At 35.4% G+C, this 18,694-nt stretch overlaps 1 protein-coding gene across 1 annotated transcript in view; it reads right to left on the bottom strand.

Moving 5' to 3' along the window:
* The window catches only part of LOC124646147 (lachesin-like), a 42,452-nt gene that overhangs the window by 8,690 nt on the left and 15,068 nt on the right, over positions 1 to 18,694 (bottom strand). The window contains exons 5-6 of the mRNA XM_047186229.1: positions 12,673 to 12,801; positions 2,936 to 3,055 (exon numbers count right to left, since the gene is read on the bottom strand). Of these exons, the coding sequence (XP_047042185.1) occupies positions 2,936 to 3,055; positions 12,673 to 12,801 (249 nt within the window). The remainder of the gene's footprint in view (positions 1 to 2,935; positions 3,056 to 12,672; positions 12,802 to 18,694) is intronic.

Genomic DNA, 18,694 nt, shown 5'->3' with positions numbered 1-18,694 from the left:
CAGATGACTGCGAACGGCAGAGGACGGCAGTGGACGGCGCCGGACGGCCCGAAACCCGTAAATCCATTCCTAACTCGACTTTAGTGGCCGGCCGTTGTCTGCCGACCGTGCCGGCTGTTTGTTGCAACGCATTATCCACTTGAAAACTAGCGCTTCGACTAAAACGTATTTTGGTATGTCGGATTCCGATTGCATTGGCCTGTCTTCGACGCAATAAAACTGAATGAATTAAACCCTGTAAAGGAACACCGATTACATTTTTGCTTATATGCTTATTTTTGGTGTCTGTCTCAACTAACGCAATTTGCTGCATCTCTATTTCATAAACATTGCGAAATTATACAGAATGCCAGCACTGCATTGTCAGTTTTATGAATATTAGGATTTACGAGGGCGCGTGGCGTTGGGTCAGTTTTGTTAGAGTCACGACATAATCTCTAGCATTTGATCTTTATTTCCTTCATCTACATACGTAAAACAAACGTAAAGTAAATATTGAGCTTATCTCTGGCACATCTCCCTTCGTTACTCCCCGAGTGCTTTTGTCCATCTGTCACCCAAACACTAAATAAGCAACTTTTATCCTGAGGCTGTCATTTTAATGAGAAATAATGAAGTTGCCGACCTCTCTGATGTTTTGTTAGGTTAAGAGCCTTATTTGTATTAGTTAGCACGTGTTTCTGAATAGGTATTTCACAGGTTATATTTCACTGTGGCCAATTTAGTTCACCTTTTGACGGGCGGCTATTTATGTTAACCGGCTGACTTAATGTTACTGAAATTGCTCCTCGCGCGTTGTTTCTACAAATAGTGATGATAGTTAGAGGTAGATTCTGATACCTAAAAATGATGAGTTGAAAAGACGTTCAGTTTATTAAGGCTTAATTGATCAATACTAGACTAAATATTTCAAATACATATTTATTCCAATATAACTGAGGTATTCTAATCTCCGACAACAACAAGGCTCATTAATTAATTCGTAGCCCAGCAATATTTTACGTTGTCATCGTCGCTATAATTATGAGGTCGTTAATAAGCCGTAACATAGGCGCCATATAATCAAAGTAAAAATAAATCTTTGCGAAATGAAAAACGGACATGAAATAAGCGCATATTTTTTCCCTTTAAATACGTCCATAAAAAGGCAATAACTTGTAAGCAAGCACTAGCCCCCGTGGCCTGTCAAAGAGGATAGTAGGAACATGAATAACGGCTCTTTTAATGACTGCTTTAACGCTTTCAATATGCTTTATGAATAATGAAATTAGTTGCTTATTCCGTTCTCGAGGTTCGTGCTTAGTACTTAATAGAGTTTATGAGTAGCGCGGCTCGTAAACATCTTCAGAACACAATCAGAGATTATACTAATTATAGCTTGCCTTCGCTGATTATGAGTGGCGATAAACCAAGCGGAACTAGAGAAAAACTTTAGTTTCAATTAAAGCTTTGTAATTAACGATTCATATTTATATGAAGGATTGGTTTCCTTTTAATACATAAGTACCTATCTATGATATGTTATACTGACAGAGTTACAGTCTACTTCTTTAGCTTACATCGATTTTCATATATTAGAAGAAAAACTTCAGTTACAAATGCGTTTTATTTCAATAGGGCGGAATTTCCACATCTAATTTTATTTTCTTAATTTTCATCAACGTACTTTTAGAAACTTATTTATTTTTATTTTAAATAAGCCACCTTCTATCTTTACTTAATCTGTGTATGTGTGTAAGATCAAGTTTGTAGACTAATGTTGAACATTGTAGTGTTTCTTTGTCGTCAGTACTTTGTACTAAGTCGCCTTGGTGGCTGTCCAAGTTTGGCCACCATAAAACTAGCCAGAACAGATTTAAACAAGCTTCTTAGACTTCAACTTACGAGTATTTTTATTTCCCGCTAAAACTTCGAGTAAAATAATATTTTTCTACCTACCAGTTATTAAGGATTGAAAATTACGTGGTGGGCGGGTTCATTCTGTGAAAATTGCTTACGAATACCTCAGTTGTGGGCGTCTTAAATGTTATCACATTTTGCTTAAAGCTGTGGTCACATCTAGAGAAAATGCGTGCGAAAATTACTTGAAGGATAAAAACTTTGCATACACTTGGTTAGTTTCTACAGAGGAAGGTGCTTGCGTTTTTATATAATGAGACTTTAATAGTGTGTATTACAGTATTTATGTATATTAAATATATTATTAAATTTACTATGGTTTTCATCTCATCTCTCATCTCATCAATATTAGTGTCTCTGGTTTAAAAATATATTTCTAACTGATTATAGTCTGTCTACGGCAACAATAAGCGTGATGATGTCTCATTAATATCCAATGATGTTTTGTTTTTGTTCTTTTAATTAACTAAATGAAGATTATCCTCATCTTCAAAACCTCAGATTTGCTCAATAATGGCTTTACAAATTTAAGTAGCTATTAGCGAAGTAACCTTTCATAAGCTAAAGTTTGGCCTGAGTCTAGGCTGTCGTCATTAATTATGCTCAAAGGTTAACAGACTAAAATGTGGTGTTGCTCAACTAATTAGTAACACACTTTAACTTTTGCTATTAGTTTTGGAGATATACCTGGATTTACTCATATGAGTTACAAAAACTATCGTATTCCTAGCTGTTTGATTGCCGGTATTTTTGTGTCTATTCAAAAGAGGTTCATCGTCCGAATAGGAATATATTAAGTAAATGGTTTTGGCAAAGAGCCTGGCCGGAATCTGTACTTTGACTGGTCAACTACAGCTCGTAAATAATGTAGGATTAAGTTCTATTTAGTAAATTACATAAAAATTGGGTTCATGAATACCTACATACAAAACATACAAAAATAGTGGCTGATGTCATTTATTATATTACCTATTCGGCCAATTTTTAAATATCTATCACCTTTAAGTTTTTTATATTTTATAAAAAAAAATCTTACCATTCTCTCTGGTCCAATAGTTGATGGCTTTCGGCGAGGCTTCGACGTGGCACTGAAGAGTGACATCGGTCCCCGTCGGAGCGCCCACCAACTGGTTAGGCACTTGCACCAATGGGTGAACTGGGAACAAAAGAGAAATACGAAAATCTACCATTAGGGACTTCTTGGCTAAGTAACATAATCATGGTTCAATAGATACAAGATTAAGTAATGCTTGGTAGGTCCCTGGATGGGTGATCATATCGAGAAGGGCACCGGAACATTTGTACACATTTTTCAGTGAGTCGTTATTAGTCAGAAAGTCAGACAGTTAAGAAGCTTAGATAGGTAGTCGCTGCAGCGAGGTAAAACTTTGGTACTCAGCTACATTTGTTTAACTCCAAAATGTTCTCAACATATACAAGAAAAGGTTAAGCAGATGATGATTAAGTAAACTACTTGTAAGTATGTAGTTTTTTATACAAATCTAATCTGATTAGGTTAAAAATTGCAGTCAGAATCTTCATTGGTATAGTGGTAGTGGTAAGTAGGTGTTAAGCAATTCGCTGCTGGTTTGTGGGTAGCGGATTCCAGCAGATGTGGGTGCTTTGGGTATCTGGTTGCTGATCAAAAATTTTTTTTTTCATCTCATAAAACCATTTTGATTTTCATGATATGAATATTTTAAGAAAATTTGTTGATTGTGTATCACCTGAGCAAAGTTATTAGTAGAATAACGCTATCCACATATTCTTTCAAATTTACATCTTTATACTCGTAGAATTCCAAATTTGTTTTTTTCTAGCTATTCTTTATATGTTATCTCTGCTTTCATTTTAGTTAGTAGTTTTATGTTTACTTCATTTAATGTTGACGAAATCGTTCATTCTGGGATTATCTTGATGAAGTTGAGGATTCTAATTTATTTTATAAATAAAACTTCTCCTTTGCAGTTACTGTGGTGAAAATGAGAGGACTTTTAAATTTTAAATTAAAATTATCGTTATACTTGCCTACGAAATTTATTCATGGTAAATATTATGTTTTTCATCGTAGCGATGAGTGTAGTCAAGCTAATTTATATTCTAATAATAATTTAAATTAGACAAAATTAGTTCATCTTTACAATAGCTTTACAACTTTTCTTTACAATAGATACAATATAATGTAATTGTATAATTTTAACTAATTACTTTAATAATTTTGTCGTATCAAATATGTACGGAAACCTTTCCTTTAACAAAGTTAAAAATAAATTGATCCTAGTGTGTTATAGGAAGGTTATTTTTTTATTTAGATACTTTTCTAATTTATCAAGAATTCACAACAAAAAAACCGTCAACTCTAAAAAACATGCAACACAAAATCCACAAAGAAAAATCATTACATCCGACTCTTTCGAAATAATTTCATATACTGTGAAATATTCGAAATGAAACACGAGGCTGCCTAGTGAGCAGTTTCATTCACATTTTTGTAACATTACTTTCTATTTTCGCCTTGCGTTTATAAATAGGCGCTCAAAGCCTCTGCATTTGGCATGAACTGCATACGCCGGCATTCGCTGCTTGCATACTTCGGCAACATGTTATTTTATATTTATAACTTCGCGCACTAATAAAGGAGAATGTGTTAACAAAATGTTTGTAATAGCGCCAAAGTTAACATTTGTTTGTGTGAATGTTTGCTTTTTTAATATTCAGAATTTGCTTAGTTTAACCAGATTTGTGTTCGCACTATTTGTGTTTTTATTATGTCGTGCTTTTGAGGGAAATAGAATTCCATGTTATTCTAATTTATATTTAAATCTTTTCAGCATTTTTTCCTTTTATCACTACTTAATTTTTATATATGTGAACGGCTTCCTAGTAATCATAATTTTTCAAAGTTTATCAAAGCAAAACGTTGTTAAATACGCATTAGCCCGAAGTCCCTTTACAAGTCAACGGGCGGTTCTCATTGCCACTCAAAATCCACAGCAATTGCATACAAAATCATTCATATTTGTCAGTCAACTGCATCATGACGTCATATTATTAACTGTGGTTAGCGTTACGTTCGCGTTAATTAATGGAATGACGGTAATTTATTGCGGGGTGAGCTGCATTAGTTGCGAATAAACTTTTACGTTCATACGAGCATTAAACATGATACGATCTAATCTATTTTGGTAATGAGTTATGGTTTTGACTGACTATACCACTGTGTACGTATATTTATTTTAAGTTATGTTTAAAAAGCGCAGTGTTGTGCGCATGTATAAATGTTCGTTCTAGAAAGACCATTAAACTAATTCAGAAACGGTGCGAGTAAAAGTAGTTTTTCTAGTTTTAAACACCTACCGATATATTATGTGTTTTATTAACGTATCGGTGGCCTGTAGCAACGCAATGGCTACGGCATAGCTACGGCGTAGTACATCGCTACGATTTTGATAGAATCTTTTAAACTTCATTTTACTTTACTCAAGATGTTTATCCAAAGACACGTCATGTATGCGAAGTACACCTTAGTTTCCACAAATCATTAGTTAGTTGGCAAGTTTGGGTAGTGTTGTCAGTGCGCAGTCTATAGCGTTCCCGGCGACGTTGGCGCACTCTGTTTGCTCGCCTCGCTCCGCCACTTTGGTAAAACTCCGCTGCGTCTGTCAGGTGTTTACATTGAATATCATCCCGCCTGGCTGCATTACTTCTGTTTGCATTAACTATTTAACGGACTAGATGTTTGCACGCAATTAAACTACAGTTTCAGACAAGGTACGGTTAGTTCGCAGCGTTATGTACTATACTTTTAGTGTGGCACGTAATCCAACACAGGCCCCAGCCAACTCAGCCTTTCATTATAACTTTTGAAATTGTATTCATTCATTTGTACTCGACAAAATGGTAAGTCGCGAAAAGAATTTTATAATGCTTTTATTTGAATCAAAAGATGTTTCGTAATTAACAAAGGCCCTGATTCGAAAAGATACCGAAAGGTTAAAATGTCGAAACGAAAGCGCCGAGTTGTTCTAAAGCGAACGGATTATTTCGAAAATGTAAACAATCGCACCAGCATCCCCAAAAGTCTATTTAGGGTGAATTAAGGAAAACGGAATTTTCTTCCACGACCTTAGATCGGAGCTTATTTGCGGTTATTCTCTTTGACCGTCGTTAAGTTCCTTTGGACGGCTTTTACGAGTTTGAGTGGCCAATTTAGCGAACAAAATCTGAACGATCAGAATTTTTGTTCTAATTAATAACTCCAAGGGGCTACGAGGGTAGCCTTTTGCTTATTAAATAAAGCGGAATAATGAACAGTCGAGACGTTAATCTAATTGCAATTGCGTTTTATTCAGTTGTATTTTAAAAGTGTTCAAGCTCTGGAATATTTTACGTTTATACTGGGTATGTGTGTTAAGTGCGCAGTATATCTATAGGTACCTTAAAGAACGTGATTAAGCAATCCCTAACTGTATAAGTAGATAGGAATTCTCGCAGCAATCAAAAGTTAGGGGAGTTTTCTCGGGAAGGATTCCGCGCGGAATTCTTGAAGTGACAGTTTGATTAACCGAGCGGCGCACACGCTTTCGCCGTTTTCGGATTTGTTGGCGTTTTGTAGCTATTACCTGTTTTAGTTGACTTCGGAATTTCTTTAGCTGCAGTTTTAACCTAACAATCCTTACAAATACGTTGCATTCACGATGCTATCCGAACTCAGACAAACTCATAAATCAGGGCGAGCGCGGAATTAACACTACAAGAGAAAATATATACTAAAATTAATTATCCTTAACTGCTGGATCCTCTTTGCAAATTGATCGCGATTTGTTCACGTTCGTTTGGCGTGTTTCTTTTTCTCTAAACTCAATTTAGCGTGTCGCCCGCTGCCGGTGAATCAACTGAGAGTCCTTGCGTTACGTAGCACTTACAGGCTCGAATGAATTGCTTCACTTCTGCTGCTAAAAAAGTGTTTTTATGTACCTTCGCGGCCACAAGTCCACCCAGCTCGCTGTTATCATTCGTTTTCGGGGGGAGGAAATTTAAATTAAATATTTGAGAGCGTTAATTTTGTCTCCTCATCGAGCGAACGCGACGCATTCTTTGTGAAGTAATTAAACTGAGTGGAAGGGTTTCAGACGGCAGTAGTTTGTTTGTTCGCTTGAAATTGCGTTTCCTATGAAGTGAATTTCTCTCGGTTGTCGTCAAGCGACGTTGACTTTTATTTGTTTTATAGATATGAAATGTCAAGCATTTAAAATGTACACTTATAGAGCGGTTCGTGATTTATACGGGATTATTTCAAGCGAACATTTTATTTCCTGTAAACGATCGGCACTTAGCAACTCTGTGATTAAATCTAAATAACTTGTTGAATTATTTAGTTGGTACGTCCGTACAAATATAGTATCCAATCAGAATGTTTACATCGACTGCCAATAACAAAATGCAAATACGTATTGGATAACGCGTCCGTCCCGCCACTGACCCGCTAACTGGACGAAAAACTTTTATAGGCGCGACTTTGAAGTCAAGCGCGAGAGAACCACACACTCACACTGGGATTATTATTACTTTTGGGTATTTTTACGGTTGCCTGCGAAGATTGACGTAGGTACTTACAAAGTAAGTAACTATAAAAATATTGTTCTTCATAGTTACAAAATAAATTGAGTACTTTATTTAGTACCGAAGTAAAAATAAGAACAAAACGGGTCCCTTCGTATTTTAGCCCAAATGACGCCCACGTACTCTTACTACAGGAACAATCTGATAGAGCATATCTGTCTCATAGACTGTTTTATGACGACAGTGATTTAGATTTTAGTGTCAAACAGAGATAGCACTTTGCAAGTCTTATAGCACTGTCCCTTTTCGGAATGAAAACTGAATCAGTATGCCAGCCTTTGCATTTGTGTAACTAAACTGAATTGAGGAATTTTAAATGATTTTTTTAGGCTATTTAAAAGTTAATTATTTTGAAACGTCGTAAAAGGTAATATAAACAAACTTTTTTGACAATGATTACCCAAAAATAGCCGATAATTTAACCAAAAAAGATAACACAATTTAGTATCGAGCTCTCGTTGGACAGGTCTGGTGATTGAAGGCTTTGTTTGATCATTGTAATAATAAAAAACCCTTTTATAAATTTACAATGAACGTTGATGGATCGCTGCAAATACACACATTATGCTGCGGTGGTTTTTAACATATTTTACATTGTTTTTTAACCGAAAATCTCAAGTTATAAATAGAAAGCATGATGATAAATTAAACACTTAAATATAGGTCTAATTAGACGTCAATGATCATCTGCCTAGCCTATTCCCAACTATTTTTCGGATGCAGTTGAGTTCTGGTGTTTTACAAACACCCCAGAGTAAGACTGGTTGTCAGACTTACTGGCTTCTGTTTAATGACATAACATTTCAAGACATAAAACAATCCCACTGTTTGATGAACACAATACTCAAATCCGTAAAGACAGTGTGATATCATCCCGCCATAATCAAGTCGTACATTGCACAGTGAACATGGTGCTCAAAGTCATTTGCTGGAACGTACCTTCGGGGATAATGCTATTACCTATGAACACGCGGCGGTGCAATCACCGTGTGTTATTAGTTCACAGGTAACTCCCACTATTTTTGAAAATAGAACGTCAGTGACCGAAATGAGTAACCATACATTCAAATTCGGAAAAAGAGTTCGGTTTGATGAACACAATGCTCAAATCCGCAAAAACAGTGTGACGTCATCCCGTCATAATCAAGTCGTACATTGCAGACTGAACATGGTGCTCAAAGTCATTTGCTGGAACGTACCTTCGGGGATAATGCTAAAATTCCCACCCACTACTTTTGAAAAATAGAATTTATTGACTGAAATGAGTGACCATATTTATAGACCAGGAAAAGAACTCTATCGTTTGATGAACACAGTACCCAAATCCGCAATGTCATAATCAAGTCGTACATTGCACAGTGAGCATGGTGCTCAAAGTCATTTGCTGGAACGTACCTTCGGGGATAATGCTATAATGAACTCGCGGCGGTGCAATCACCGTGTGTTATTAGTTCACAGGTGACTCCCACTACTTTGCGCTCGTATTATTCAGCTTGTCGTTATTAGAATTAATTATCACATGTATTAAGGTTGATTTGGGTAAGTTGCTCTTTGAGAGTGTGTGTTTTCTGGGTTTGTTTGAGCTTGTATTTCCGGGGTACAAAATGGCTATAAGATGTTAGTAAATATCCCAAAATATGAATAGGTATGAAATGTAAACGTATGTGAATATATAGGTTGAACTTAGTAACAGTTCTTATGTTTTGTGTGAAGTGTTACAATTTAGTTAGTTGTAGTCAGCTTCTTGTAGTTTATTCAGTAGTGTAAGAGACTCAAAAACAACTTAACTCGTTCATTTAACGCAGTTTTACAGTCCTAACAATATTTACACATACCGACGTACCTTAGCTAAAAAATAAAATTTTAAATCAGAAAAAAAAAATCTTCCCCATCTATTTACCCATCCAACTAAACATTAATACAAAGTGGTTACACTGTCATCGGTTTTCAGATTCATGAACTGATCAGCTTCAATTCCCAATAGCATAACACTATCCATGCAAATGGAAATGGGCGTATGCACCTGTGCGTCACACTATAATTCCGCCAGTGATTTTGCGATCGCCGTGCGAATACGAACGGTTGATCCCGACAGATAGGAGATTAATTTGTCTGAGTGCTGGCGAGAGCTAAACATAGGTACATGTATTTTTTTCTTTTCCTGTAATGCATTGTAAAGGAATGTTTGTATGTACGGTTTTTTATTCATTAAGGTTGGTATCAATCTGTGAAAGTTGGTCTTCCGATAAAAAACATCACACCAGTGTAGGGGACAAGTGTAGACACTCGGATAAAACCGAGTGTCCCTTATACTATTAGTAAGTATTATCACCTAATTACACTGTCTAGCCTAAAATGAAAATGCCGAAGGGCTCAAAATTTAGCGTTTATAACCACAAACCGATAAGCAAAACAAACGAAACTATTTCGTTGATTAGTTTTCGAAATTGAACAAATTAGATTCGGATACATAGCTGACGATTGTTTTAACATGTTGTATTAAAATGAATTGATTAGTATTATAAACAACAGAATTTGTTATAGTATGAGTTACTAATTCTTGCCTCTAATTCTCGTAGCAAATAGCGCTGCTACGCTGAGTACGCTACAACATCGTCGTAGTTGCTACGTAATTTGTAGCTCGTCTGCTACGCAGCTACGACACTCTGAGGCGCATGATGTAATTTATCTCTCTCTAGATACGATGATAACAATCTAATACTGAATTATATATAACAAAGCATTTCTGAGTCACATTGTATTATGTAAAATGAATTTAAATAAATGAGAGTCTCTTTAAATAATCTACAGCGCACCAAAATATTGTAACTCAAACTTATCAGACTATTCTATCTATAATTGAAAACGGTACTAAAACTAAATTTCAATAGTCAACGGGGCAGTAACTTTCTACGCTTTGGAGCGAATAATTTGGATGCAAGACACGCACCGAAGATGATACGTGATAACACGAAAATCTCCCAATTGCTTACGTGTTCGAGCCGGCAGGGCCGGTGTTCAGAAGTCACAGAGTGATAAGCAAATGGAGTGATAACTCGGTATAAAGAAATACTGCCTTTAAGGACTCATAATTTATTTCTTATTTATTTAAAAAAACAAATTTTAAGTAGTTATTTAAGAAATCAAATGTTAAATATTTATTTAAAAAATCTAACTTTGAATATTTATTAAAACTCACTGGTTATTATAACCAATGTTTATTAACTTATTTGATTATTAACATCCTGTTGGTTATAATATGAATAAATGGAAGCAATTTGTTTATTTGCGGTTCATGAATGATTCAGATTATTATTGGCGTGTTGTCAGTTGCTTTCAACAAAATAAATACATTAATATAGTATTTATCACCAGATTACCAGATAAACCTTTTCCACGAAATTCGCATAAATTAGGTGAAGCAATTTTTTATTGCTTTGATTAAGGAGGTCAGTGGCAGAGCTGGAAAACAGACTGTAAGTTATTTGTATAACATAAACGTAAGGTACCAGGTATTAATAGGTAACTTAAATATTAAATATAATTCATAATAAAAAATCGCAATTAAGACATGCTTAGTTATAATACTTTATTTTCATTTAAACCTTTTTAGTGGCCAGAGTGCCTACTCCAGTGACACCATACTCCATGTCTTAAGTTAAGAAACTTGAGACCAGCGGAACATTGAATAACTCCCAGTTATAAATTAGGACGATCGTTTGATAAGTGAGTTCGCAACGTAACGCTTTTTGCTCATGCTTAACGCAGGTGAGTAGACTTTATCGATCATTGAATCGATACACGTTTTGAATATGTAATCGAATCGGAAGGGAGATGAGCTAGAAAATTAATTCGATGGATTTTTTTGTGCGTTCCATGTTTTTGTTTTCGGGTATAATAATTCGATTAAACGCTGCATTGAGCGTTTTATTTACTTTTAGCTCGAGGAATTTTTATTTCGATAGCTTTATGATTTTTTACTGTAAATAAAGTGTATTGCACATTTTTAGTAAGCCAATAGAATATGACAATCACTAGCTACATTGAAACATAATTCATGATAAAATTATGTTTTTTTAGTATAAATAATAAAATAATATTTTTTTGTACGCTAGGCTACCCGTAATCTATTTCTTTACAGATCGACTCCATCCAAAGGTTGTCTGGAAGAGATCGCTTTTAGTGATAAGACTGCCTATTGTACTCGTCTACTACTTGTTTGTTATGTCCTTCCATGTTTGTTATTAGTGTACAATAATGAGTGTTCTATCTATCTATCCATTATATTATATTATACAAAATGTTAAATTAAATACCTTTGGCCTTACTACAAAAACTTTAACGCCTGGTTTACAGTTGTCTAAAAATTTTGTGGCTGCAAAATGAACCATATGTCAACGTCATAATTTGACATTTTTTTAGACAAGGCTTAAACTGACGTTTAAAAGTTTTTGTGGTAAGACGGCTTATATTTTACCACCTTTTACCTCTTTAATTTATAAACAAAACACAAACCATTGTCCTATCTCCTTTCACTACAAAACATAACCACCAGACACACAACACAGAATAATAATAATAACTCATCCGTCTCCCCTACATTACTAAACTTGTACACATATCAGTAATCTTATCAGTAATGAATACGAGCACCCACAGTGTACATGCAGCATAATCTTCCGAGTCTTTTCCCAACTATATTGGGGTCGGCTTCCAGTCTAACCGGATGCAGATGAGTACCAGTGTTTTACAAGGAGCAACTGCCTATCTGACCTCCTTAACCCAGGACCCGGGCAACCCAGTACCCCTTTGGTTAGACTGGTTGACAGACTAACTGGCTTCTGACTACCCGTAATGACTGCCGAAGATGTTCACTGACAGCCGGGACCTACTAGACAGACATGTGTTGCTGGGGAGTTTGTTCCGCCACTTCTTCCCAGCAAAAACATCTAGGAAGTGGTGAAGGGCAAAGTGGCGAGCGCGTTTCGGGGCTGTCTTTTGTTTTTGACGCTCGAAAAGTGCTGATTTATCAGCCTAATTTGAATAAATGTTTTTGAGTTTGAGTTTGAGTTTAACGTGTCATTGGTGTCCTAGATATACTTAGCTTTCTAAGTATATACAAACATATAGTATATACAAACTACTACTTACAGTGTACATGCAGCATTATTCTCTTGCTCACTGAGGGCGGCACCCCGTTCGCAGCGATGCACAGGTATGCGCCCATCTCTGAACGCGTCACTTTCGTGAGATTCACTATTTCTCCTTCTAGTGACGTCACTGGAACAAATGAAAGTCGTGTAAGAAATATTGTTGAAATGATAAGATTTATGAGTAAAATTTTGATTACGTTTTCTCTATCCACAGTGTTCTAGTCATAGGCATGACACATCAATGCATGTTTTCGTAACTAAGGAATTTATTATTTTTTTTAGGTGGGGAATAATCAAATAATCCCAGAGAGTGTCAGACTCTTACTGACTAAAACCCAACGTGTTCCTTTCTAGGCTTTTTATGTACCAGGGCAGCTCTTTTTAACAAGCATTTTTTAAACTGGAGAATTTTCTACTGCGTTTTTCTTGCGACATCAAATAACAACGATCTATTTACTTCTATTCAGAACTTTCCTAACTTTATTTTATTATCTAATACACTTATATTTTACTTTATAAGCCGTCTTTTTAATATGGAATCATTATTTACACTGCAACTCAAACACTCCGTTAGCAACTTTGAAAACCAAAGCGTAACAAGTGCTCAAGTTAGTTAAAAAAAAAACAGATTGTAGAAAAAGAGTGAAGAAATCAGGGCGTTTAGCTTCCAGTTCATTCTATCATTGAAGCCTGACTTGAAAATAAATGAACGGGATTTACGTTTGTGTTGAATGAGCAGTAGAAAGACTTATGAAGCACCTTCGGTTCTTATTTTAAACTTTTACCTGGAGGAAAATTGAAGTAAACGATCGTTTAGGAAGGAAATTCAGTAATGCTGATGTGTTTAAATGTACAGTACAATAAATCTTTACATATTCATATCATATACCAAATTCTATGTTCAGGAACACTCTGGCTTACTATTTCAAAATAAATATGTAGGTACTAACACGAGTTATATTTCTTAAAAATAACTAATGTTACTATACTTTCAGTTAGAATATGTGCATTACTTATGGCATACCTACAGACAAGACGTAAACTTCCAAACTACCTATTTTGTTCTCAAAATTAGCTCCAACCAACAGTACCTATGTACACACTCAAGAACTGCCAAAGCAAAGACGAACGAAAACGATTTTGAGCACTATCTGTCGAAGTGCTTACATTACATTTCGCCAGTAACTGTTCAAAAACACTTGAGAACCGCCAAAAGTTGACGGGTTGTGTAAACAAGCCCCGTTAGTGGTTCCAACTCGAGCTGTTTTCCTGACACCTTGCTCGAATGGCGGCCAAGTACGTTTACAGCCATTATTCAAACAAGAGGATAAAAAGCTAGGGCAATATTTTCCGAAGGAGCTGTACACCGTTGATGGTTTAAAGTGTAGAGCTCTCGGTGGCGGGACGACGCTTCGTTAGCAAACAATGCGCACACAGGGCAAGCTGTTGAGTCGCATCGCGTTGTTTTAGATGTAATATTTCGAATGGCTCGGAAAGAGCTCCTTGAGTTAAGTAGCCGTGTTATTAAAACACAAAATGCAAATAGCATTAAATAATTGTGAAAGAATCGTGTCATTGAGTATAGTTGTAGTAAAATTGAAGAAAGTACATAAACTTTAATTATGTATATTTTTATAAGGATTTAAAAACATATAGGCACCAAAAATTGACTTAAAAAAATATTACAAAAAAGTCAAATGTAAGGCTATGAATCATGGTTATTTCACGGAACAATGACATCTTCAAACAACAAAGCAAATGAAATAAAAAAAAAATCGAAAAAAATAATTTCAAAAAATATTAGTAGACACACTACTCCACGAATTGTTGTGCTGTCTTCGAAGCGGACCGTTGAATAAACTTGGCCTGTCGATGTGTCATAAGTCAAGTGACGCTTGAGCCCCGGACCCCTAGTGGTTTTGCCACAGACACACGAAATCTTTAAAAGGATCCTTTATAAATACTTAATAGTTTTCATAATAGTTTTTTTTTAATGTTTTCGGGTTTTTGGTGCTTTTGAATCAAAACAAAAGAAGTGTAATGCATTTGAAACGAAATAAGTAGTATTTAAAGTACTTAGAAGTGATTCGAACTTTAAGACTTGTCTTGCAAAACTTTAATTAATAGTGTTGAACGATTGAACTGAAGTTTAAGCATAGCCAATAACTGATAAAAGGAATTTCAATTTATTAAATTTCGGATTCAAAGTTGATTTTCAAAGTTTTCTAATAATATTGGCACTAATCGCGTCGCCGCTAAAGTCTACCGTAAAGGCGACAAAAGTCCAGTACTTTGGTAAAGTGTCGTCGACTAAAATGGAAAACCAACATTTTCTCATCACTCCTTGTTCCAAAGTTATAATTTTAATTATGAATTCGAAACGTTCTGTACTGAGTGGGTAATTATTTATTTTGTATTAGGGTGGGCTACCACCCTTCTAAGAGAAGTGCTTCTATTTAATAAGTAGAAATAAAGCTCTTAATGGACTCTATTAATTGATGTGATCGCCAAGAACTTTTGTCTGAAGCACGCAAACAATTGTTATGAAACCTAATATCACCGGCGTACAACTTACTCGATAATTGGGATTAACAATTCTGGATATCGTAGAACGTAGTCGTATCTGTTTCAAACTTTGTGGTGCTGATGAAAAGCGTCGAATGGAAGGATGGTAGAGTTAATTTGCATCAGTCTACGACTAAGTTTCCACCATTCATTCGCTTATCTGCATAATTTGGTGTTGAACATGAAACAAATAGGCACGCGACACGCTGTTGTCACCACGAACATGTTTTATGCGAAACAATAAAGGGCAAATTTTGAATAATACCCTATTGTTGGCGACGCTGTTTTCTGTCGTCGCTATCATTATTATTACGTACGTACCTATCTACCTAATTTATTCTTCTCGGATTGACTAAAATATGATTGTCTCGAGATTTTAGATTTATATTCAGAACAAAGCAGGCCGTTAATGCGTTTAACGATTATAAGATTTATGAAAAAATTTCGTCCAAAACAATTCCAAGGTAGGTAAAGATAATGAAATAACATCAAGAGAATTCCCAAACAACGAAAGAAATATTGCAGATTCTTGTTGTAAAATAAATAATACACAATAAATAACATTATTTAAAATGAAAATGGTTACATAATCTCTCGTAATGAAGAAGTTTAAATATACCTTCGCCGATGCAGTATTATCATATATCATGGCAATATTAAATTCCTGCAGTTAATTTGTTATATATGGCCAAAGTTGCCCCTCAGTGCGAGATAACAAATTGGAAAGTGGCCCGAGCTAGTCATTAAAAAACTATATTTGTCTTGGCCGGCCTCAAAGTTTCCTCATTGGAATATTCGTGAAGAAACATCGGCCTAAGTAATGGATAGCTTGTATTGTATTCTGTTCAGATTTATGGAGGTAACTTGTAACGGCTTCTTTAATTAGACTTCTTCACTCAAATTGATGATTGTTATTGATGTTAGTTAATTTAAAATTGGTGGGGCCGGGTTTCACCTTGCCACTCATTCAATTACGTATAATTTGGAAAGTTGGTGGTTTTTGAGCTCGACTATTCGATTTATACGACTTTGTACAAAAACTTTGGAGGAAATACATTTTTACTTTTAAACAATTGCACGTTCAATCTCTATCACAGGTAAAAGTTTATTTGATATAATAAAAGAAGATGGGAAGTCTTCTAGACCGTTAAAATCGAATGTCTTCATTTTAATCTGTAGAAAACGATTGCTAATAGTCGGCGCTCACTGCCGCCCCCGGAATGCAGGTATACATTGACACTAATATCGAACGTGCAGAATTGAAAAGGTCTAAGTGTGCTCTAATCTTAGCTGTAGTATTGAAGTGCTCGGTTCGTTGTGAAAGTCATTACCGGTAGTACTTTGTTAGCTTAATGAATTGACTGATGGCAAGAGGAGTTCTGAACAGTGGTAGGGTTAAGTGGGACCTGCTGATTAATCACCCTGTCAGTACAGTTTCCAATTGCCACTCGTCACGAATTCCCCTTGTGCTGGCATAATTTTTGTACTTGCTTTCCCCATAGCCCAATCCAATACTATTTCATTGCAGCGTTTGAATTCCACAAATAAGCCGTTACGTTTTCAATTTCATAAATGGAATGGATGTTCGAATTTTAGGCAACGGGCGATTAATTTTATTGCCATATCAAAAATAAACCGTCTTACCACAAAAACTTTTAAACGTCAGTTTATGCCTTGTCTAAAAAAATGTCAAATTATGACGTTGACATATGGTTCATTTTGCAGCCACAAAATTTTTAGACAACTGTAAACCAGGCGTTAAAGTTTTTGTAGTAAGGCCATAAGTGTTTAAATACGTGATGTTGGTATTTGTTTTCAAATTGAAAATGTTTTATTTGTGGAATGCTAGTTAATTTGGGGTTTAGTAATAACCCTTTATGCTGGTTTTATTTGACCAAGTGCAGAGATGAGTAGGTAAGTAATTATTCCCGGACCGTCTCGAGATTGTAATCCGGCGGGATTAGGAAGGGCGGTGTGAATGGTAATAGGAGTTCCTGAGGTGCTGCGGTGTGATTTACTGCTAAGATTCAATAGTGAATATTTTAAGCTCTGATTTATTTGTTAGTCGTTTCTTGAAGTTGTTCAAATCTTTCAACATGGACTACAACACTGTTTAATATTCAGACATTAATACTTAGCTGGGGCTTACACCGCTAGTTATTTTTTTATTTTGATAAACATTAACAAAATGATTTGAAATGACGATTCATTATTCTAATACGTTTAGAAACTAACAGACCTGACTGTCGTCGTCATATTTGCAAGTAATGCTTCTAAAACTAATGTGCTTAACGACATTTTAAGCTGGAATAGTTTAGAGGTGGATAATACAGAAACTGGGTTAGGTTAAGCCCTGCCTAGTTTTGCTCCACAGTTTGAGGAGAGTCGGCCTCGCACAACTTATATGAACCTTTGAACTCGGCCTGCATTTTCATGCATTATTATAGTTTTAATCGAAATATAAACGGCGAAACTGCCTTTGTAAAACCAAACTAGTTTAACAGAATTTTTCTACTAACAGTTTGTTCGTGAGGCTATTTTGGAAAACAGGTGGATTTTTTCGTTAATTTGCCTTTGTTGGTTTTTCATTGCTTTTTCGATATCACACAATCAGATCAAACAAGTTTTAAGAATGTATTTTTATTTCTTTTAACCTTATTGAAAGAGGCTAGGTTGAATGTCATACAATATTTAATCCTTTGTATTTATTACTACAGCAAGCGAAGAACTCTTTACACAAAGGAAAAAGGTTTGTTATGATGTAGTCCTGGAATTCATAAAAAGCCGTCTATTTATAACTCGGCTTCTGTGTACGTCTCCATAATTAGACTTAATGAACGAACCATTGTAGGAATTAAATCCGGCTTCTTTTAATAAAGCAACTGCAATCAGGAACTTGAATTTTATACAAATACCTTCTAAGTGCGAGTGTAACGATAGATTAGTCAGGAGTTATCGTGTTAAGAGGCCTTAAGTTCCCTCAAAGAAGTAAATGATTCGCTCATAGCACGCAAACGCCACTGACCTTAGTAAATTTTGCATGATTTCACTAATAAATGTTTGTTTTTCATAGTTACGAAATAGCTTTATAATCAGTCAAAAGCTCACACGAGGTGAGGGTTTGGTTTGTTTTTAATGAGGGATTTTGGCCACGAATATTAATTGGTGCAATTGTGTTGACAATAGTTGGACATGTTATAGCTAATTTCATTTATTTTCATCATCATTTGTTTTATTAGCTTGTAATCGGATCTAGCGATTATATAGGGATAAACGCGTGTTACCGCAGAAGTTCAAATCATTTTTGAAATATGTGTGTTAGCATTGCCACTTTTCTGCGTAGTGAAAAATTAGGATATATAATTTAAAGAGCCTGTTGTGAAACAGACACTTCTGATTTAAACTTGCTGAAAATCCAATCAAACAGTTCACAAATTGGTGTTAGCTGCTAATAG

The sequence above is a fragment of the Helicoverpa zea genome, chromosome 1, assembly GCF_022581195.2.
Source record: "Helicoverpa zea isolate HzStark_Cry1AcR chromosome 1, ilHelZeax1.1, whole genome shotgun sequence".
Taxonomy (NCBI): Eukaryota; Metazoa; Arthropoda; class Insecta; order Lepidoptera; family Noctuidae; genus Helicoverpa; species Helicoverpa zea.
This window is presented reverse-complemented; position numbering and strand designations above follow the sequence as displayed.